This window comes from Malania oleifera, chromosome 1 (assembly GCF_029873635.1).
Source record: "Malania oleifera isolate guangnan ecotype guangnan chromosome 1, ASM2987363v1, whole genome shotgun sequence".
NCBI lineage: Eukaryota > Viridiplantae > Streptophyta > Magnoliopsida > Santalales > Ximeniaceae > Malania > Malania oleifera.
This window is the reverse complement of record NC_080417.1, coordinates 83,165,603-83,190,080: the sequence shown is the minus strand read 5'-3', so window position 1 is coordinate 83,190,080 and position 24,478 is coordinate 83,165,603. Positions and strand designations below refer to the sequence as shown.

The 24,478-nt window shown below is 34.5% G+C and overlaps 1 protein-coding gene across 1 annotated transcript; it reads left to right on the top strand.

The window, feature by feature from the left end:
- The first annotated feature begins 12,857 nt into the window (after positions 1-12,857).
- On the top strand, positions 12,858-21,684 carry LOC131145993 (probable histone acetyltransferase HAC-like 1). Its single transcript, XM_058095251.1, has 12 exons — positions 12,858-14,078; positions 14,538-14,825; positions 14,904-15,182; positions 15,325-15,453; positions 16,116-16,316; positions 16,496-16,638; positions 16,815-17,118; positions 19,038-19,177; positions 20,552-20,630; positions 20,759-20,995; positions 21,322-21,548; positions 21,639-21,684. The coding sequence occupies exons 1-12, from the start codon at positions 12,858-12,860 to the stop codon at positions 21,682-21,684; spliced, it is 3,294 nt and encodes a 1,097-aa protein (XP_057951234.1).
- The last annotated feature ends 2,794 nt before the right edge of the window (positions 21,685-24,478 follow it).

The following is a 24,478-nucleotide window of genomic DNA, read 5'->3' as shown; positions in this document are numbered from 1 at the left end:
GCAAACCAGAGCTCAAAAGGAGCTTAGACGGAAGCACGCGCGCCCCCACACGCATTCCCTGAGAAAAACGCCTCACCACGCACCGGTCATGCGCCGGTGACCTGCCTCTCATGCACGCCACGCGTCTTCCTCACCCAGATCACCTCAGCCCGACCCGGCAACCCGACCGCGACCTGGAAACTCGACCCGAAGACTCACTCACACCTGACCAACCCGAGACCCGGTCCACACCTGAACCAGGATCTATATTCGACTGGGCCCGCTCCAGACCCGGCCATGCCAGCAGCGTCATGTCAGCGCCACGTTACTTGCCACATCAGCAGGTGGGCCCCAGTGCCACGTCAGCACTGCCACATAAAAAAAATGGGCCCATAGTGCCACGTTAGCACTGCCACATCAACACACTGCTACGTCAGCACGTTGACCAAATTTGACCTAATCTTTAACCAAACTTTTCGAAGTCATTTTGGGTCCATTTTTCAAACAACTTGAACCATTTATAAGGTTTTTGACCGTTCCGGATCTAATCGTGCTATCCATTTGAGCAAATTCCATCTTTAGATTAGCAAATTGAGATGTCAAACGAAAAGAGCTCAAAGATCGAAATGTTCAACGGCAACAATTTCGGTTTCTAGAAGATGCAGATTGAAGATTATTTATTTGGGAAGGAGTTACACTTACCATTGAAGGGTAAGCCAGCATCTATGAACGAGGATGAGTGGGAGGTGCTTGATCGAAAAGCTCTCGGAGCCATCCAAATGACGTTGTCAAAGTATGTGGCATTCAATATCGATCATATATCATCCACCAAGTCTTTGATGGATGCGTTTTCTAATATGTACGAGTAGCCGTCAACTTCTAACAAGGTACATCTTATGAAAAGATTATTTACTATGACCATGTCTAGAGGTGAAAGTTTTAGCAGGCATTTGAATAATTTCAACGAGTTGTCAGATCAACTCACCTCAGTCGGGATAACATTTGATAATGAGATTCGTGTCCTACTGATTCTCAATCAATTACCCGAAAGTTGGAATGCTGTTGTTACTGCAAGTAGCTCCGTAGGGAAATCAAATATTGTATACGATGAGGTCGTCAACATGATTTTTACGGAGGAAATCAGAATGCAATCAAACCATGGCTCCACTTCGAGTTCAGCTTTGAACATGGAAAATTGAGGTAGAGGAAACTAGCATGGACGATCAAACAATTGCGACAGATCTAAGCCTAAGCGGTCTAAATCCAGAAATCACAGAGGTTCTCAGGACACAGGTTCCCAGAGCACAAAAATTATTGAATGCTGGAACTGTGGAAAAACTGGTCATTATAAGAACTAGTGCAAAAGTCTGAAGAAAGAATACGAGACGAGGGCAAAGACAGAAGCAAATGTTGCTTCAAAAAATGATGATATGTTGATTTGCTCTTTGGAGAGCAAAAGGAGTCTTGGGTGTTAGACTCTGGAGCTTCATTCCATGCCACTTGCAGCAAAGATTGCCTAGAGGAGTATACATTAGGTAATTTCGATAAAGTATATCTTGGCAATGATCAATCTTGCGACATTGCCGGCAAGGGGATAGTGAATATCAATATGAATGGATCAATATGGAATCTGAAAGATTTCAGATATATTCCAGACCCGAGGAAGAATTTGATCTCAGTTGGTCAACTGGCAGATGAAGGATATAACATATCTTTCATTAGTGATGAATGGAAGATTTCGAAGGGTGCACTGACGATTACACGAGGTCATAAAAGTGGTACTCTTTATGTAACTCCTAATGCATGCATGTCTATTATAGTTGCTATAGGAAATGATGATAGCAACTTATAGCATCAACGACTCGGACACCTGAGTGAGAAGGGACTCGGGGTGATGCACTCAAAGGGTAAGTTAAGTGATTTACAGTCGGTGAAGATTGACACATGTGAGGATTGCACGAGGTCATAAAAGTGGTACTCTTTATATAACTCCTAATGCATGCATGTCTATTACAGTTGTTACAGGAAATGATGATAGCAACTTATAGCATCAACGACTCGGACACCTGAGTGAGAAGGGACTCGGGGTGATGCACTCAATGGGTAAGTTAAGTGATTTATAGTCGGTGAAGATTGACACATGTGAGGATTGCATATTTAGGAAATAGAAGAGAGTTAGTTTCTAGACAAACATCAGTACCCCAAAGAATGAGAGACTTGAGCTAGTTCATTCAGATGTATGGGGACCAACAACAATTTCATCCATAGGTGGGAAGCATTACTTTGTCACATTTTCACGGAAGGTATGAGTTTACTTACTGAAATATAAATATGATGTTTTTTATGTTTTTAAAATTTGGAAAGCAATGGTAGAAAACGAAATTGGTTTGAAAATCAAGAAGCTAAGAACAGATAATGGTGGTGAGTATGTTGTCACTGAGTTCAACAAATTCTGCTATAAGCATGGTATTAGAATGGAAAGAATTGTGCTAGGTATGCCTCAACACAATGGCGTAGCTGAGTGGATGAACAGAACGTTGATAGAAAAAGCCTAAAGCATGCGTATGCAGTCAGGCTTGCCAAAGATGTTTTAGGCAGAAGTAATCAACACAGCAGCTTATTTGATTAACAGGAGTCCATTAGTACCATTGGACTATAATCTACCAGAAGAAGTATGGAGTAATAAAAGGTAAGACTTTCACATTTGAAAGTTTTTGGTTGTGTTGCATATGTACATATCAATGATCATGTCAGGAATAAGCTGGATCCGAAATCCTGGAAATGCACTTTCATCGGTTATGGTGGAGATGAATATGGGTATCGCATTTGGGATGATGAAAATAAAAAGGTGATCAGAAGCAGAGATATGATTTTTGATGAAAAGGTGATGTACAAAGATAAACACACAACAGAATCTACGGAGTTGGAAACAAGATTTGTAGATATGGATGATGTTTTAGAAGGTGTAAGGACACGTCAGCAGAACACCGAGAATCTTTAGCAGAATACTGAGAATCCTCAAACAGAGGAACATGTGGAGCAGATTGTTGCACCACCACCTCCTACTCTAGCACCAGATCTTAGGAGATCTTCTCGGCAGCATGTACCAAACAGGAGGTATGTGAACCATTTACTTCTTACAGATGGAAGAGAACCTGAATGTTATGTTGAAGCATGTCAGGAAGGAGATTCAAACAACTGGGAGTTTGCAATGAAAAATGAGATGAAGTCTCTTAACTCTAATAAAACATGGGAACTAGCTAAGTTGCCCAATGGTAAGAAGGCTCTTCACAACAAATGGGTATATAGGATCAAAGAAGAGTATGATAGATCCAAGAGGTATAAAGCTCGGTTAGTAGTCAAAGGTTTCGAACAGAAGGAAGGAATCGACTACACTAATATTTTTGCACCAGTTGTCAAGCTGACAACCATCAGATCTGTTTTGAGTATTGTTGCCTCAGAGGGTTTATATCTTGAGTAGTTGGACGTGAAGACGACATTTCTTCACGGCAATCTTGATGAGGAAATTTATATGCAACATCCAGAAGGTTTCTCCATAAAAGGTAAAGAGAATCATGTATGCAAATTGAAGAAGAGTTTGTATTGGTCTCAAACAAATTCTTAGGCAGTGGTACAAGAAATTTGGCAGCTGTATGCAGAGGAATACTTTTAAAAAGTGCAATGACGACCACTGTTGCTACTTCAAAAGGTATTGTACTAGCTATATTATCCTACTGTTATATGTTGATGAAATGCTAGTTGCAGGATCAGATATAGAAAAGATCAGAAAATTGAAGCAATAATTGTCAGAGGAATTTGATATGAAAGACTTGGGTCCTACAAAGCAAATTCTTGGGATGTAGGTTTCTAGAGATAAGCAACAAGGTACGTTGCAGTTATCTTAGTCAGAGTACATCAACTGTGTTTTACAGAGGTTTAACATGAGCAGTGCCAAAACTGTAAATACACGATTGGCAAGTCACTTTCGTCTCTCTAAGGATCAGTCTCCCCAGACAGATGAAGAAAAAGACTTCATGGCTAAGGTACCATATGCCTCAGCCGTTGGAAATCTAATGTATGCTATGGTTGGTACCAGACCAGATATTGGCCAGCCAGTGGGAGCTATCAGTAGATACATGTCAAATCCAGGGAAGACACACTAGGAAGCAGTGAAGTGGATTTTGAGATATCTACGTGACACTATTGATAAGTGCCTATGTTTCGGAAAAAGTGATTTGAAAATCTAAGGATTTGTAGATGCTGATTTTACAGGTGAAATTGATCATCGCAGAAGCACCACCGGATATATATTCACTGTTGGCACAACAACTGTTAGTTGGATGTCACAGATATAGAAGATTGTTGTTTTATCCACTACAGAAGATAAGTATATAGCAATGACAGAAGCCAGTAACGAGTTGATTTGGCTTCAGGGTTTGTTAACGGAGCTTGGATTAAAGTAGGAGAGGAATGTTTTGTGCAGTGATAGTCAGTGTGCGATACATTTGGCAAAGAACTCAGCATTTCATTCCAAAACTAAGCATAATAGATTGCGTTATCACTTCGTTAGATCTTTGATAGAGAACGGCGTATTGACACTTGAAAAAATCCAAGGTAGCATAAATTTGACAGATATGTTAACTAAGGTGGTGACTACAGAGAAGCTGAAGTTGTGTAACACCCTCACCCCGAAGGGACTGAGATATTTACTTTTTACTATTGATTTACAGCGGAAGCAAATAAACTCAATTCTATTTATTAAACTAGAGCACTAATTATCCATATTACAATCATTTATTTCAAAAGAAGAAAAATTACACAAACATAAATATTTGAAATCATATTAATATTTTTTTTAATCAATCTTTATTTTTCTAATCCCCACCCACATGCTTGCTAAGCCTGATTTCTGACATGCCCTTCAGAGTTATCTAAAATAAAAATATGATTGGAGTGAGACGACGCTCAGTAAGTAAATAAGATTATTATTAGTGTTTGGTCAAAATGAGCTTTTAAAAAATTTCGTAAAACAATATTTAATACTATAACTTTAAGACTACTTTTAGAATAAATATAAATTTAAAAATTTCTACATAAAATTTTTACCATCAATTACAACAATAAAATTTTATAATCATATACTATAACTGTTAAATTAAACTTTTAACTTTAAAACTGTAAAAATATTTAATGATAAACAAACGTATACTTTTCCTTATACGTTTTCCTTAGATCATCATTTAAATATCACGATGATCATTTTCATGTAAACTTACATTTTTCTTTCAAATCATCAGTAACTTTGTACACGTAATTAAATATGTATAAACATATATTGTAAAAACCACCCTTAGCCCTGTTTGCCGTAAGTCATGTTTGCCCCAATGACTGGGTTGTGCGGTCCGAAGACTGGACTTAACTGGCTGATCGACCAAACTAAATCAACGTACGTAAACTTTACGTAAGATTTTCCTTATTAAGTCCTGATCCGGAACCAGGTGTGCACTCAGGAGAAATCCATTAACATAAATAACCACTTTGTAAACAGTGTGGGTGCACTCTGATCCGTTTAAACTTTAAGCTGCGGCACCGAGTATCTGTAATTTTGAACTTGCTTTGCTATAAGGGGTTTTAAAACCATCTTATTATAATTTATGCAATTTAAAACAATCTCATGAAAATCTCATATTTTCATAAATAATGCAACATAGAAATAAACTCATGCCACACAATTATTGTGTTAAAAATATATATAATTTTTTTTAATAAAAAGAAATGCTGAAAATTTACCCGAGGGGATTAAAACATTTCTTAACCCAAAAATAAATGTAAGTATATTAAAGATAGAACTGGTATAATTAAATATACGTAAAAATAAACTCATGCAAATTTTATGGAACTAAGTAACATAATTGAAATTTACTTACAAAATAAACTCGGGTATGAATTTTTAAATAAAAAAGAAACTAACATAATCAAAATTTACTTACCTTCTTCTTGTGCTACAATAACTATCTCTAAGAAATGAGATCGAAAAGAGTGGGTGAGTGAGAACTTACTCAAAAATTCTCTCTCCACCACAATTTCTTTCACTCACTAATCCTTCTCTTCCTTAGAAAATTATTGTGAAAAATGAAGGTTGAGAGCTTCCTATTTATAGGAAAATTTTGGAAAAGAAATGGAATTTATAAAAGTGTGGAGAGAGGGGTGAAATTATAATTTTTTTGAAATTATAATTTTTTTTAAAATTAAAGAGTGGGCAAGGGATGAGCAAGGTATGAGTTGAGTATGGGTTGAGTATGGGATGAGGATGGACGCTATGTAGGAGTGCTTGCCACCATTCCCATTAAATAAAATTTTAATTAATTACTTACCTAATTAATTAATCAATTAGTTAATTAATTATTTTATTATTTTATTATTTTTCTTAATCATTATTATCATTATTATTACTTTTAAACTATTTTTAGTATTTATTTATTTTATTATTTATTTTTGAATAAGAATTAAATTTGAATTTTGAAAACTCATGTGGGCCCCACATGGTCTTGTGGGTCCCACACAATTTCGAGACCCAAATGGATCCTACGTAACTTGAATAACTCTCATACGATTTTATGCATCCTACATAATTTTGAAACTTGTGTAAACCTCTACATGGCTTCGGGACTCATGTCGGCCCCACACAGTCTTGTGGGCCCTGCATAGGATACTTAAATTATTATTATTTTATTATATATTTCTATAAATTATGTCAGTCAAAACATTATTTTATGTACTTATTTACGTATATAAACAGTGTTTACCCTGTTTTATCCTATGAAATCCCATTTTGATCAGGCCGACCTCCAGGGAGCGACTGAGCCGCAATGGTCTCTAAGCACTCGCTAAGACAATGTTTTTCTTAGGCATCAAACATGGAATCAAGGATCTTACAGAAAAACACTTATGTATTGATATTAACTTAATGACCATTTTCATTATTTTATTATTATTGTACTTTAATCGTATATATATTCTTGGGTCATCACAAGTTGTGTTCAATTTCAATTGGTCTTCATGCCTGAAGACGTATTTTTAGCACATCATTTATTCATGATATTGGTTAAGGAGGCGTCTCCGTCTCCAAGTGGGAGATTGTTGTGCTGGAGACGCGTGAGACGCTACGTTGGAAACGCGGTTTGCAAGCTGTGCCATTTATCTCCATTTATCTTGATGAAGGTAGCCCTTATCTCCATTTATTTTGATGAATGTAACCTCCCATTTTTGATTTATTGTCATAAGTTGTAAATTGATTATCAGCCCTATAAATAGAGGAGCTGTGGAGAGTTGTAATATGCACAAAGAAGAAACAGAGAAGAAAGGAGAGGAAGAAGAGAATGTGAAGAGAGAGTCGTATTTTTTTTTTCGGCGAGTTTTTAGTAAATTTGTGGTATGCTCCGTGGACGTAGGTTGATCTTGACTGAACCACGTAAATTTCTAGTGTTCTAATTTTTTGGTTGCTCACAGGGAGAAAGAAGAGAACTACATGAATTTTTGGAAAAGACAAAATTAACTTGATTTTTAGTCAAATTTAGCACTACACAACTAAAATTATTTTATTTTTATTATCATTTTTTTTGAAAAATCATGAAATATCTTAATAGCAAAGTTCATTTTTATCCAAAGACAGAGAAGTTATTATTACGAATTACAATGAAGAAGTCCAAAATAAGGGTACATACGGTGAGTTTGGCCTCCCCTTTTTTGCCTCACTTTCTTCTTTTCAAAACCAAAAGTTGAGTCATATGTGTTTCGTAGATAACTTTTTTAAAAGTCAACTATTAACTTTTTTGACGAGCTTTTAAAAGTTACATATTTGAAATTTTTAAAATTAAAAAACTAACTTTTTCTCCAACAAATTATTCAATCTATTGTTATCCTTAATTTTGTTTTTTTTTCAAGTATTACAAAACTATCAATGCATTAATAATATTTCCTAAAAATACATATTTATTTTAGTCATTTTAAACCAAATGCTCAAAGTCAATTTTTTCTTTCTAACGGGAGGGATGACTCAGATGGTATGGACCTGTGAAGAAGAGTGACTTAGTTACTGTGGGAGGCGGTAGAAGGAGTAGAGGTAAACTTAAAATAACTTGGGAGGAGATAGTGAGTAATGATTTAATATCCTTGAATCTATCAAAAGAAATGGTTCATGATTGAATAAATTGACAGAAAATGATTCATTTAGTCGACCCCACTTAGTGGGACTAAAACTTGGTTTTATTGTTGTGTTTTGTTGTTGGGGAACATTTTTTAAAAGAATATAAAAAAGACCCTTTTATAAAGTCACTCGGGGGAACAAACATTTTTTAAAATAGTATTATTATTATTATTATTATTAGGACAAAGACGCTATCTCCCTTGAGGTTTGACAAACACACAAGGACCTACCCTGAGATTTCAAAAATGACGCAAACCTCCGCTGAGATTGCGAAAAGATACAAACATACTCATAAAAGACTTGTCTTTTTACAAAACATAAGAGAAAATTTCTATTTTTTTTGGTTTCGAGGCTAAAATTCTTGAAACCTCAAGGAAGACTTTTGAAATTTCCGAAATCTTCAGGGAGGTTAGTGTCTTTTAAGAAAACCTCAGGGAATGTCAATATCTTTTATTATTATTATTATTATTATTATTATGTTTTAATAATAATAATAATAATAATAATAATAATAATAATAATAATAATAAAATTGAAGAATAAAAAAATAGCTAATACAAATTTAATCTAAAATTTACAACATGGAAAAAATTATTGGTTTAGGAAAGATTATGGCTACATTTAATTTTTGAAATTTACATTATTCTCAAATTTATTCAATTTTTAAAATTGACTGAATTGTTGATCAAGTTTATCAATACACAATTGAAATTATACTATTGTTCTTATTTTTAAACAATTGTAAAAAAAAATTGACAATCAAATTTAGAAAAAATAATTGGCCAACAAAAAATTAATTAAAAAAAATGTCAAATTCCGTAGTTTGGGAAAGATCATGGTTCGTTTTAACACTTGATTCCTAGATTATTTTTCGAATGTGTTTAACTTTTGGCTAAATTTGGAGACTAAGCAACTGAAATTATATTATTATTACTTTTTAAAAACACACATTGTAATAAATAGTCAATCAAATCAGATAATAAAATTACTTTAAAATTTTAAAAATGTAAAAAAAAAAAAATACTCATTTTGAAAAAATCATAATTGTCGTTAATTTTGAAAATTTGCCTGATTCTTCACTAAATTTTACACCAGTGACATTGAATTAAATAGTTATTATTATTTTACAACATAAGTAAAAGTGAGTAACCAATGGAAACACAGAATAAAAATTTCAATAAATAAAAATTAATTTAAAATTCATTAAATATAAAAAATCCTAGAATCTAGAATTGATAATTTGGAGCCTATGGGTTTTAACCTTTTGTATTGTATATATAGTAGCCACAATACGTGTAATATAAAATATAATTCCAGCCTTCATTTTAAAATATTAAATTAAAAAAAAAAAAAACACATGTAATAATAAAGCTAATAAAATATAAGGATAAAAAAAATCTTAAATTTTTTTTAAAAAAAAATGTCAAAATTCCTAATCTCAAAAAAACTGTGCATGTTTTTAATTTTTAAAATTTAGTTGATCTTTCAATTCAATTTTCAAAATTGATTCGCTAAGTTTAAATACAGGATTGGAATTATACCATTATTAATTTTTTATAATAATAATAATAAAGAACCAAGAAAAATAGAAGAGTAAAATTTTGAATAAATTATTTTTTTTTCTGAAAAATTTTAAAAGACAAAAAATCTTCTGATTTAGATAAGACCGAGATCAATTAATCTAACATTGATTTAACCCTAATCTTCCTAGATTTGCTCCGCCTGACAGCTGGCAGCTTCAGATTGACCGCAGCCCCATCCAACGGCCCCCCTAGCTCGCGCTCTCCTTCACGTTTAAATTCAAATCCAACCCCACCTTAATTTACCCCCAAGAGAATCCCGCTCTGGAAAGGTTTTCTTTTATCTTCTATATTAGTACCAAAATAATGACGACTAGGGTTTTAGAGAGTGGGAAACCTGAGGGTGGGGCCACAGAGGGTTTTACAGGAGAGAGAGAGAGAGAGAGAGAAGGACCTGTAGGTGGCGTGACAGCTAGGGTTTTGGAAGGTATTCTATTTCTAAGTACTCTCTCTCTCTCCTCATATTTCTTTATTAGTGTTTAATTAATAATACTTTCCATCTCTTTCTCCTTAATTCTGCATTCCATATCTACTGTTCTTTTGACTTCTTTACCGTAACGGCGTGTGTTTGGCGTCACGGCTAGGGTTTTGGCCCCATTTCCTTTGTTGGTTTTCCCTGGGATTATTTTATTTTTTGTTTTTACTTTTGGGAAAGTCGAAGCATTTCGGGTTTCCCAAGCAAAAACAGAAGCATGGCGAAAAAGTTACTGATCGAACATAACCGGGTCAGGGGCTAATCTGTATCACTGTATTTTCATTAATTATGTTTGCAAAACGAGCTATTATTATATAAAAATTATTGATCAATTTATGCTAAACACCAACACAATTGAATTGGGATTTGTTCCTATTTTAAGAATTTGCTGAATCATAATAGAAGTTGTCGTGTGTTTTGGGTCTTAGTTCGTCATTTTACGAAAAGCCTATCGATTTCTTTTTTCAAAATTTATTTTCATTGCCCCTGCGGAAAAGTGCTTTCACCTCGCTTCCAAAGTATATTTTTGTGCCGGCCAAAGCACAGTGGATGAAGAAGCATTTATTTTATTTTTCCAATTAAGGAAGATATATATATATATATATATATATATATATATATATATGTTGAAGTTAACTATTAGTAATTATTATTATTATTATTATTATTGTTATTATTATTTTTGGAATGGCGGTAGTAGCTCACATTCCCACTTGATGGCTATTTCTTTTCACACTGCCCTGCTGATATGAACATAGTTTTATCTTTTTACAAAATCATGCAGCTTGGATTCATCCAATGCATAGGAACTTTTGGGGCTTAATTGTTACTTTGCCTAATCTGTTGAACAGTTTATGTATTCCAATATTCATTTGGTTGGGATATGCTTTTTGGCCATTGTCACAAAATATTACAAATTTGTGGAGTTTTTAATTATGTCTTTATGTGCATGACATTTTCATTAATTCTTTGATTTTTTGCTGAGAAGAGGCTTGGGGAAAAAGGAGTAGAATATTTTGTGCTGGAGTTTATGATTTTGCCATTATTCATGACCTGAAAAACCAAAATGCAATATGCAAGTCCAATGCATATATTTTGCTTAGTTTATATTTTCATTCTTGGCTTATAAAGAATAATACATTTTTTTTAAAGCTATACAACATAAGTATGACAGTCATAATTTATTTTATTTCTCATTTTCTCATTTTTCTGAGCCCCCAAGTGGACAAGAAATTTTAACACATGTATTGGCTAAAAAAATTCTGTACTCAGTTCATCACTCATGAACATCATGGAAAAATCTTCAAAATATGCTTTTATGTCATGCCCCTGGCACAACACTCTCGCACCAAATTGGCGTCTGGGGAATATAGAATTAGCTCTCCTCTAAGACAAAACATGCTTTTTCTTTAACTAGAATGTGTACCCTCTAAATTTTATATTTGCATTCATGTTTTAACATTTTCTTTTCTTCTCAATATTTTTCACCCCTGCCTTCTGCTGGCTTTCATCATTCTAACTGTATAAAATAAATCCCCTAGTTTCCAGTTATCATTGACTTCTGTATCTTGTCTGTGTCCCTGGCTTATTTCCCAGGATTCTAAAAAACTTACAGAATCGTAGCCAATTTTGCAGGTTAAAACTCGGCTTTAGTATTAACATACCCTACACCATAGTTACCAGAAAACGCCAACACCCTAGTGACCCATGAATTGGTACAAATGTTCCAAAATGTGGTACATTTTTGTTCCAGAATGCTGAATCTAATATCCAAAGCATTAGTTAATATTTTTCAAAAACATAACTTACTATTTGGTTAAAATGAGGAATCATCACATTTTAATTCTATTATTTCATTATTAATCTATTCCACAACAGAAAATCTCTTCTAGATTTAGAAACAGCTCAATGTCTTCTTCAAAATATACACGTGTCATTACACATTTTTCACCAGGATATCTAATTAATTATACCCCTAGTGTTCCACTTTCTAAAGAATGTGCAGTAATGCGATACCATTCCATGTGCAGTAATGCGATACCATTCCTTTCCCATGAACCAGAACATTCCACGATCTAGGTAACACTGTGATACACAAATCTGGTATACTCAAAGCACAAACTTTTGTTACAGTCAGGCACAAACTTGTTGATTTTTGTATTCAGGTAGTTGGGATTAGTGGCACATGCAACTCAGCAATGCACATCCATTTCCATATCATTGTATATGAGACCAGGTCACCTATCTTGTTATTTGTTTTTTTACCTTTGAAACATTAAAGTTGAATAAGTTGAACGTAATAAACTATTTAATTCATTGGTGCTCTGAATATAAGTAAATTTTCTTGATGAAGGGTATACATAAAGAAACAGTCGCACTTCTATTTTTTTGTACCTCTTCTTTTTTTTCTCTCTCACATATCTCCTCTTTTTAAATGATTACTTTGGCCAGGCAAAGTTAATTCAATACAATTTACATACTTATTGTGCTGGTGATCACAAGAATGCTTATCTGATGGACATTCAGTCTACAATTGACAGGAACTTGGAATTCTCACATTCGTACATGCAAATACCACAACCTAATTCATCGATAGAAGATTCAGATACTTGCAAAAATGATCTTTCATACATATGGTTCAGCTTATGAGGACTTGAACATATCTCAACAAAAGATGCTAGCATCTCAATTGTCCCAGAAGCAGCCTTATCAGTCATGGTTGAAATTTGATAAGCCACTTGAGGCCCAAGCACATCCATATGAGTCATGCAATCAAAATATAGGACAAAATGCAGCTGTGCAGCCTCAACTTCCATCACAACAATTGCAAAGGGTTCATCTTGATGCTTCAAAATGTTGCAAATTTGTTGAAAATTCAAGTGATGTGTTGTGGCTTAGTCGGGCACATAAAGTTTTATGTTTATATACCAATTACCAGAGATCATCCTCGGCATCCAAGGGGGACAGTCAAATAAAAATTCCCTTTGTGAGTTTTATGCACTTGAATATTTGCAGTTGCAGTGTATGTGACTGTGGCTTGTATAGTTCACTTGTATCCCATTTTGATAACTGTCATGATTCTGGTTGTCGCATTTGTGGACCTGTTCGAAGGTTATCTGTCACTGATATAAGTAACCTCAGTATTGTACAAGCTTGTCGTTGGGGAGATTGTGCTAGGGTGAGCTCCAACAGTTCTGAAGAAATACCACGTCCGTTGAAACGATTGAAGAAGTTGGAAATTCAATATTCATTTGAAAATGGTATTTCTTGTGCACAGGCTCCTTCACAGGCTCCTTCAGTGTATCAGCCCTTTGCTCCTGATCAACTTCCACACTTGCGCCAAAGGCTTAAATATCCTGTATCTTTTGATTCTGAACTTAATAGGATGAACACAAACCTGTTAAGAAGAAGCCCTCTGCATACAAGCAGTAGTGAGAATAGCAATGATGTCACTCATACTTCTGAGAGACAGAATAATGAGTTTGCATCCAATTCCCATGAAGTGGTCATTGTTGATCATGAACCAGAGCAGATAAAGCTTACAAGCATTAGTGAGATCAGAAAAAAAGTCCCAGACGATTCTTCTACATTGTCTTCTTCAAATTTGCCTGTTCCTTCTAAAGAGCTCATTGTTCATAAAGCAGAGGCTTTACAAGTCAGGACCAAGTTCAATGAGTCTGCAGCAGTTTCAAGAACTGAACCTATAGCACAAGCAACTGATTGTGACTCAGGAATTAACTCAGAGAAATCAATTAAGAAACCTGTCTCTATTATTGAATTTTTCACAGCCAAGCAGCTAAAGGAACATATGTTGAGTCTTGGACAGTGTGCTGAACAGGTATGTACATCAAGTACTGATTACTTCTTTTGTTATTAATATCATAATTTTATTGTTGAGAATTCCACTAGTGCGTTTGTTCCATATTGGAAAAATATAGTGGAGGATGGGTGCTTATACATATGGTTGGGCCCAAGACCTAATAGCTTAAGTTTTTGAATCAAGTTGGCAATCACCAATGCATATCAAGCCTGCCTATGCAGACACTCCCCCGTCTTAACATTTATATCCCTTCAGAATAAGTTTTTTGTGGGGGGCTACTGTATTTACAGTAAAATCTAGACATAAATGCATAAATACTATTATACCTTTTAACCAAATATGCTTTATAAATTACAACACATATACTCCTTATCACACCTTTTGCTATAGTACGAGTATTCATTCTTCAATTGCTTATGCCTACATTTAAATGCTTATTACCTTTGATATGCTTATTGTGCATCTTTTTTGAGACAGGAAGTAAAAGAAAACACGATGACACATGCTGCAAGGGAAAACTTGTGTCAGTTGTGCGGCATGGAGAATCTTTCATTTGCAGCAGCACCAATATATTGTTCACGCTGTGATGGCCGTATCAAGCCCAGGGTGACTTATTACTGTGCTCCAAATGGTAATGGTACAAGTTATTGCTTCTGCACCTCATGCTATAAGAAGGCCAGACGTGATATTATAGCACTAGATGGGACTGTTATCACCAAGACAGTGCTGGATAAGAAACAGAATGATCAAGAAAATGATGAACCGGTAAGATAACAAGTTATCTCTCTTTATAGATTGGATTTACTTCATGTGGCTTCATCTGGTTGTGTTGTGTACTTGTAGTGGGTTCAATGCGATAGATGTGATGAGTGGCAGCACCAGATATGTGCTCTCTTCAATGATAAAACAGATTTGGAGGGAAAAGAAGAGTTCATTTGCCCAAAATGCTACTTGAAGGAAATGGATACAGGGAAGCAAAGTCCCCTATCATCAGGTGTTGGTTTTGCCGCAAAAGATCTTCCAAGATCAAAGCTCAGTGATCACATAGAGAAGCGGCTTTTTTGGCGTCTCAAGAAAGAGAGAAAAGAGAGGGCAAAGATGGAAGGGAAGAACATTGACGAGGTAAGACATTGAGATACAAACTCTGTCTAGTTTTTCTCCCTCCTTTCACTTTATCAAATTGAATAGTAGAAAATGTTTTGTGCTGCTCAGTCCTCGTATGGCAGTGTTAGATGTATAATGTATAATTTTCAATCAATTCAAGGTACCTAGAGTAGAAGATATCGTTGTTAGAGTGGTTTTATCCATTAACAAACAGCTGAAAGTGGGGAAGCGGCTCCAAGATATCTTTCATAGCGTGAATTATCCATCTGAATTCCCATACAGATCAAAGGTAAGATGTAGTCTATTTTTAAGCTCTTTTTGCTTTTTTTCCCTGTTGGGGTTGGGGAGAGGGGTGTTAATTAGGAGCAAATAGGACGGACCTCCCTTGAGATGTCCTGAAATAACACCTTGCCTTTGAGGACTTGAAATAACCCTGAACTATCACTTGGTTATGAAATTCCTTGGCCTTTCCTAGCTTTGAATATTCATATGTGTATTCTAATTATATGTGATGGAAACAGTAGGCTTTTATCTTATAATCTTGAAGAATGAATTTGGTGATAAATTATATTCATCAGTTCTTTGTTTTATTATATCTATTTTATTTATTTTCCCTGGGCATGAATGAGGACTTTTAGAACAATTAAGCTTCAAAACATCCCTTGACATCGTGTTACCCCTGTTGGCTCACATTCTTGACCTGTTAGCCCAAGGCATTACAGGACACCCTCAAATTCTTAGAGGTGGTAGTTATTTTTTATTCATATCAAGGTGGGAGAGGCCGCCCCCCCCCCCCCGGGGGGGGGGGGGGGGGGGTGGGTGGTGGTGTGGTGGGTGTTAGCTTTATCTTCCGAAATATTCTGCAATTTGGCTATCTTTTTGGATTGCTTTTTGTTTGTTATATTTGTTTTTGAGGGGCAAGCCCTGCCCATTTGTTCTCTTCCATTTTAGGTGATTCTCATGTTTCAGAAGATTGAAGGCGTAGATGTGTGTCTTTTAGCAATGTTCGTCCAGGAGTTTGGTTCTGAATGTCATCACCCAAATCAGCGCTGTGTTTATATTTCATATCTTGATTCTGTCAAGTACTTCAGGCCAGAGACAAAAACAGTTACTGGAGAAGCTCTTCGTACCTTCGTTTACCATGAAATATTGGTAAGCTTTTTCTTTTGTTTTATTTATTTTTTATTTATTTTTTTTATAAGCCTACTATTGTATGAGCTGTCTTGTGCTTGACTACTGAAACAGTTTAATAAAATCCTAGCTAAAATGAACAAATAAACAATTAAATCACAAAACTGGCTGCTGACTATTTCTTCGGTTGTGATCATCAGATAGGGTACCTTGATTACTGCAAGAAACGAGGTTTTGCAAGCTGCTTTTTATGGGCTTGTCCTCCATTAAAGGGAGACGACTATATTCTGTATTGTCATCCAGAGATTCAGAAAACACCAAAGTCTGATAAGCTGCGGCAGTGGTCTCTCTCTCCCTCTCTCTCTCTCTCTCTCTCTCTCACACACACACACACACATACACATACCTAGAAAATCACTTTCAAATGTATGTGCATATGCAGTTAGGATATGTGCACAAAGTAACATAGTATTCTGAGAGTGTTTGTTTGTGTGTCTTACTATACGTTCATGTGTGCAGGTATAAGTCAATGCTGAGAAAAGCAGAAATAGGAAAAGTCATTGCGAACTTCACTAATTTATATGACCAATTCTTCGTACCCTCTGAGGATTGCGACACCAAGGTAACTGCATCTCGGTTGCCACTTTTCGATGGAGACTATTGGGCAGGGGTTGCAGAAGATATGATCAGGAATATTGAAGAAGAAAGTGGAGAAGGGTTGCAGAAAAAGATGAAGAAACTACTATCGAACAGAAGTTTAAAAGCCATGGCACAGACCTACCAATCTGATGAAGCTGCCAAAGATATTCTACTGATGCAGAAGGTAAAATTTCTACTCTACTATATAGCATAGTAACACAAATATGTGTCTACATAATAAAGGGGAATGTCCTCTGTCCTCAAGTGCTACAGTAGCACATTGAGAATCAAGACCCCTCCTCTTGTTTGGGTGCTGTCTTATAGAAAAAGAAATTTCATCATTCCTGTTTCTTTAGATGCATGGTTTCTTTATCTTGCTTCTGCAGAGAGAAGGAGAGCGATGCCTCCAAGGAGTATGAAAGAAAAGAATGAGTCTTTCTCTATTGCTTAAGATATTCTCTCTTTTTCTTTCCCCTTAATTGCTCCCCTACTAACCCACTTGTCCAATGCCTGTCACTTGGATTCCACTGTGCACATAGAAGAGCAGGGCTGTATATAGGCAGCGGGCAAGTCAACTTTTTGCAACATATTGACACTTGATCATGTGTCTACTTTATATTGGAAGTACTATTCACCTAGTTTAGGATTTATTAAATAGTTGTCATTTGATATGAAATTGTGTTTTCTTCTATGGATTTACTTTTATACAATGTTGTTCCTACATTATACTTTTTCTCTTCAGAAGCCATTGTTCTAGATATTCCTAGTGAGTTCATCAATATCCAAGACTAGAACCCATGGTGTATGCTATTTGTAAATGATATTGTATTGATTGATGAAAGTAGGAGGATGGGAGAATCTAAGTTCGAACTGTGGAGAATAGATTTAGAGTCTAGAGGTTTTACTTTATACATACTATTTCGTCTTGTTTTTGGCTCCTTGTCTTATTTTATCAGTAGCCGTAATTGGGGCTAGCTATAGTGCTTACTATGCATAGGACTACTAAGGTTAAAAGATAGGATGAATTTTGATGAAATGCTATTGATTCTAGGTGGACTATAATGAGGAGGACGATAGATCTACTCACGATCTACTAAAGGGCAAGTAGCGTTGATATTGGTTCAAATCCAATTAGTGAGATGGCCTTCTTGGTCACATAGATGTCTTGTCTCATTTCAGCTGATTTTCTTATCATAGTGAATGTACTGAAAATATAATCCTTTGCACAGATTGACTACTCATTGGACCAGTTTTAAGAATATGTAGAAATAAGAAAAAATGGATGACCAGCCATGCTATATGGGTCAAAATGTTGGGCAACTAAGAAAAAACATATTCAAAAAGTAAATGTTTTTGAACTGCGAATGCTAAGGTGGATGAGTGATATAATATTAATGGATAAATTAGGGAATGAACGTATTCACTGTAAATTAGGCATAGCGCAAAAAGAAGATAAGATAAGGAAGGGATGACTTAGATAATTTTGGGGAAATATAGGCCAAGTAATGTACTAATGAGGAGGAGCGAGCTAGTTATTGTTAATGGTACTAGAAAAGGTAGGGGTAGACCTAAAAATTTGGAATGAGGTAGTAAGATGGGATTCAACAGCTTTTAAGTTAGTCCAGGAAAATGCCCTTAATTGTGTGCATTGGCGGAAAAGAATTCATATAGCTGATCCCACATAGTGGGACTTAAGGCTTCTTGTTGTAAGCTATTTATAAGCTTAGTGTGAATGGTTTTGTTTTTAGCATGGATGTAGGTTTTTCTTTTCTTTTTGATTGATGTGAGGTTGGATAGGGGTATGCTACCACAGTTAATGTTACATGTTGAGAAATTTTTGGTCTTTCAATAGTGTCTTTAATGATTCTATTTCCCTATCTAGCATAAGAACAATAAAGATCACAATAGTGGTATTTGTAGATATACTCTCCCTCTCTCTCTCTCTCTCTCTCTCTGCATGTCTGTGGAAACCATGGTATTTTATGAAAATTTTTGTTTGATTTTCCTAAAAATTAAAAATTCTTTTTTCTCAAACCCCACTGCCCAGGATCTTAGCATTTTTGGACTTGCTACTTATAAGTTGTCTCCTTTCTCCTTTCACAGTTGGGGCAAACCATATTACCAATGAAGGAAGATTTTATCGTGGTTCACTTGCAATTTGTTTGCACACATTGCCATGAAGTGATACTATCTGGAAGCCAATGGCGCTGCAATCAATGCAAGAATTTTCTGCTGTGCCAAAGGTAATTATTTTCTACACTCACACGTCCATTTGCTTTTACTTCTCCTCTTATCTGAATCATATGTTTCGGGGCTTTCGAATATCTCAAAGGTGGCTGCTGCAGTGATTTGGTTGTCATGGGTTTGGATCACAAAATTGGCCTCTCCATATAAGGCTGCTTTATGCTTATGACTAAACCTCCCCAAACCATGCTTTGCCAAGAGCATTTGTGCATTAAGATCCCCATGTTTTTTTTTTAAGAAAATTTTTATATCAGAATCATATATCTTCGTTGCCTCTGTTACATCCTATGTCAACATGGTATTTTTATACACAGTTTTCCTGTTTCCTGTTGTTCTCCTACAAATTGAAGTTTTACTTATTTTTATCTGCATTCATTTTCTATTCCAATATGAAACCATGTAAAGGTTCCAACTAGATTCGAAGTGTGATAAAAATCAATTTTCATTGAATAATGTAGCTTCAAACTTCAATCCTTTTTTTGTCTTTATTTGTTTTGGAGATTTTATATGGTCTTAGAATCAATATCTAAGTGTAGTGTGATTGCTATAGATTTGAATTCTCAGGATGTCTCTCATTATGGCTCTTTATCTGTTTCTAATATTTTAGGTGTGACCTTTGAATTATTTTGAAGTACCCTTGTGGGGGAAACTCTCTTTTTTATTTCCTTTTGGGATCTAACTGTCAAGAGTAGCAAGAGATCAAATGGATCAAGTGTTCATCTATAAAATAAGAAATGTATATTAGATTGTTTGAAGAGGCTGTCTAATGAAGTGAGGCTGAGTGCTCACTGGCAGAAATATCATTGATTTAATTATTATTAACATTGGATGTGCCTTTCCAGTTGCAATATAAGTGCAATGAATCTCTATTAAGATTGCATGTGCATTTCCTTTTGCTACTCAGGAATGAAAAACCAGGTTTTTGAGTTTAATGTTATGTGGAAATTCAAGACCATGAAGAGTTATATCCTGCTTGCATGTGTAACCATTAACCATGCTGTCTACCCCAGCACCAGCAGGGCATTGATGGTCTGGGGATAGCCATAGCCTTTAGCACTTTGCCATTAAGTGGCAGCTCTCAACACTTGAACCTAAGCATTTGAGAGAATTGCGATTTTTCTCATGCAATGGACAGTTGCCCTCCCATACATGTGTTAATTAATAAACCATGTCTTCTTCTTTTGATCTTTTCAAATATTATCTGTGTTTATAATGATGGATTCTATTGTACTATTCTCTTGTCATGTCCATCTACCAGTAACTATTTGTTCGAAGTTTTGTGAAGAAAGTTTATTGTTGACTGCAATATGCAGATTACGGTAGCAATTTCCTTCTTTTTTGTCACTCACCTTCCTTTCGTTCATATTTTGCAGTTGCCATAACTCTGAGCACGGCCACAATCAGACAAATGCACATGTTTCCAACAGCAAGGGAAAGCATATTATCTCTGAGGTGAATTCTTCGCTTCACCAGAAATTCTTGAAACTCTCCTCCTATTGTCTATAAGATACACTGATATGCACGTCATTCAAACTAGGTCATCATGCCTATAATTTTTATTTTTTGATTGTTCTTTACAGGTTTTGGTGAAGGATCTTCCTTTTGATACAGAGGATGATGATATTTGTATAGACAATGTTTTCTTTAATAATAGACAAGCTTTCCTGAGCTTTTGTCAAGAAAACCACTATCAATTTGATACACTGCGGCGAGCGAAGCATTCATCTATGATGATTCTATATCATCTTCATCAGTCATCTGGGCTATCTGTTAGGGTCACGGAGAGTAAAGAGACCAAGCAGAGAAAAAAAGAAATGGTATGCGCAATGTTCCCATAATCTGCAAGTTACGTTTCAATAATAACAATAATACTAATAATAAAAATAACAAAGAATTCATATCTCCGATTGCGTGATATATATTATACAGGAATTCAATTATCTTGAAACGAAATAATGATCTTATATGTTCATGTACTAATTGTTCATTTTTAAGGACTTAGAAGTCGGGGGTTGGTTGTACAGAAGTTCATAGGCGGCAGTGTTATTTTATGGCAGACCGATTATTGGCTGCTTATTCTCAGCTTTATATGTATTGTTTGGTTGGTAGTCTCGACTAACCAACATGTAATTTGGCAAAACAGGTAAGGGAATTGTTGAATATCGCACTGCATTCGTCTCAATGTTCGGCAGCTCTGAGTCGCCCGTGTTCGTACCCATGTTGCCTTCAAATTAAAAAGCTGTTCCACCATGCACGTAAATGCAGCGTTCGAGTTGCTGGGGGTTGTCAACCCTGTAAGAAGGCCTGGTTGATACTGATTCTGCACTCCAAATATTGTAGGAGTTCAGACTGTAAAGTTCCACGATGCAGGTTTGTTTGGCTTTCATTTTTGAGTGCCTTACTACTGAATTTTGGGACTGGGTCTCATTGTTGCTTTGTTTTTCTATGTGGAACTTGCAGTGATCTGAAAAGAGAAGCAGCATCACGTCGTGAAAAGCTAAGATGATTCTACAGAAGTCCCAACCGTACAGTTGAGTTGTTTAATGTACGATTAGTCGCGAGTTAGCTGAATAAAAATGGAATTTTGTTGAAAGCAGAGGCAGAGGCAGATGGAAAAAGAAATAATTCTGCTCTTGATTTGTATATTCTTTAGAGGTCGTTCCCAATAAACGCTTTTGCTTTTGATTTGTATCGAGGCTGCCTGATACCCCCACTCTATAGAAATAAAAACCTGCGTACGCAAGCTTTTGGTATTTGCTGCTCTCCTACGTTCTACTGTTTGGGGTTTTTTTTTTCTTTTTTTTTTTATGACATGGGCAACACCCCCACGATGAATGAATTTGTGTGCTCTATATATATATATATATATATTCTCCATTGGTTAATTGTCGAGTAACCAAATTACAAGATATTAGCCTTCGTTGCGATTTTTTTAATGTGATAGAGAGAAAAGAAATCGGCTTATCATCCGTGACATCTACCCATGATTCCGAATCAACAGATGCATTGAACGATTCTTGACGAAAAAAAAAAAGGACCCTCGTCTAATATTTGATAGGTAAATATAACATTACTTTTATGAGATAGTTATTGTATCTCGTGAATTGCCCTTTACGAGTTTTTAAATCAATCTAAGTTTCATAACAAATATGATTTAAACTAAATCCATCAATTTGTAAGTTTAAAACCTACAATTTGAATTTTAAATGTTTTCTTTTATAAAAAAAACTAAAATAATCTTAAGCTCAAAAAACCAATTGGGATCTTTAGAAATCAAGTAATTTAATTAGTCTTGGTCTTGAAATCATATCAAAATTTTAAAAATTTATCTAATTATGATTATTGAGAAATATATATATTTACCTTTACTGCATTTACTCTCCATTAATAATTGAATTAAAACTTTCATAACCACTAACAATTCAAATAATTTGTTGTTTTGTAATTTAAATTTAAATTTATCTTTTAATTAAAATTAATAATGTGATAATATGAATTAATAATCTTTATAACCATTGTTAATAAATGAATTAGTTTATGCAATAATAAATAAAATAATTAATATTTTGAAAACCCACATAAACCAAATGATTAGCAGTTTGAAACGTCCTCTTAAATTTATAATTTATTTATTATAATCACCAACAATTGACTTAATCTCTTTGCTATCACTAATAGAATTTATAAATTCTTTAATCAATAATAATAATAATAATAATAATATGATTGAATTAATAATTTTCACAAATATAAATGAATTACTTTTTTAATAATAAATAAAAAAAATTAATATGTTAAAACCATCCTATAAAATAAGTTTATTACTGTTTAAAGTCCCCTAATAATTTTGAATGTTATATTTTTCAATGGCTAAGAATACTTAGAGCAACGTTTTTCGTAATCAAAACTAATAACTAAATTAATTATTTTTGTAACTACCAATAGTAATAAAATTTTAATTCAAATATGATTAAAATTTATCCAATTACTATTAGTTGTCATAAGAGTTAAATTAAAATTTTATGGTAAGCTTCAAAAGATGGACAATTTTATTTATGCATGAGTTTCAAACTTTCAACACATGTTTTTTTTTTCTTTATCAAATTTGTGTTTAAAGAAAGTGTTTGAAATATATTAAAATGTTATCAAAATTCTAAAAATTGTATATAATTCGTTAAAATTTGTAGCCTTACGATTTAACAATGTTATTTCATATAAAATCAAATCCCGTGCATAGCACGAGATCTCTACTCGTATAGATATAAATACTTATTCTATTCTATTCAAATGAATATGATAGCAATAAATATTTCTATGGCGAAACTTAGGAATAGAACATCATGTTATAATTTCATAAAAATTTTAGATTTTTATTTTATTTTATTTTTGTTAATACATATTTTCTTAGTACAAACTATCAAATTATTTTATTAGAAGTACCCCTATTTCTAAAAATAGCCAATCCCAAACAGAACTTAAGAATTCCCTTCTATTTTGACCCATTGATTATTCTCTATTAAGGAAACACCTGAGGCAGAAAGTTGAATGGCAGTAGCACGTACTTAAACAGAAGGTTTAAATTTCTATCATGCAAGCTCTCTTCAAGCCAAGGCATGCAGTGTAATTTATACAGTGTCATCAGAAAGGAAAAAACAATGCTCGCAAAGATCAAAAGAAAACATGCTATACTAAGATTCATGTGTTCTTATCCGGTCAGGTTGGTTCAAGTGGTAAGGACGACTTGTGACTTTGATGACCTCAATGTCACGATATCGATTGCTCCTGAGAGTTTATCTCGATGAATTACTAGGGATGCATCAATGGGCAGGCGCGGCTTTCACCTCTTCAAGTTTGGTACCGCACCATAAACAATATTCACAATTTCACATACTTAATTCCAACCAGTTAATTTTTCTAAAAATATCTGTTATAATTTATTCCCCTTACCTGCTTACTGAGAGGGTGTCTGCTAAAATCTCTAAACCCACACCCGCGGCATTCGGAGTTCAAAATCCTGAAATCATATTTTCCCAATTCAATCAGCTCAACCCCAAAATTATAATTATCTTAATATTCCTAGGCTTACACGCTCCCATCAACCGATTAAATTCTAAAAATGCTGGTTTGATCCAATTTCCATATTTAAATTTAATTTCTAACATATTAAAAACATCAATATGATCAAATCTCCGCAATTTGATCTAATTCCAAAATATTCCCCAAAAATCTATTTAATCAAATCCTTGCAGTTTAACTTAATCTTATGAATATTTCCAAAAATCTAATATAATCAAATACTA

Bases quoted from the DNA above. Each gene is read 5' to 3' on its own strand.
- LOC131145993 (XM_058095251.1), top strand. From the start codon at position 12,858: ATGATCTTTCATACATATGGTTCAGCTTATGAGGACTTGAACATATCT. The intron at 15,183-15,324 runs GTAAGACATTGA...AATCAATTCAAG, and splicing joins AAGGGAAGAACATTGACGAG to GTACCTAGAGTAGAAGATAT. The intron at 20,631-20,758 runs GTGAATTCTTCG...TGTTCTTTACAG, and splicing joins GAAAGCATATTATCTCTGAG to GTTTTGGTGAAGGATCTTCC.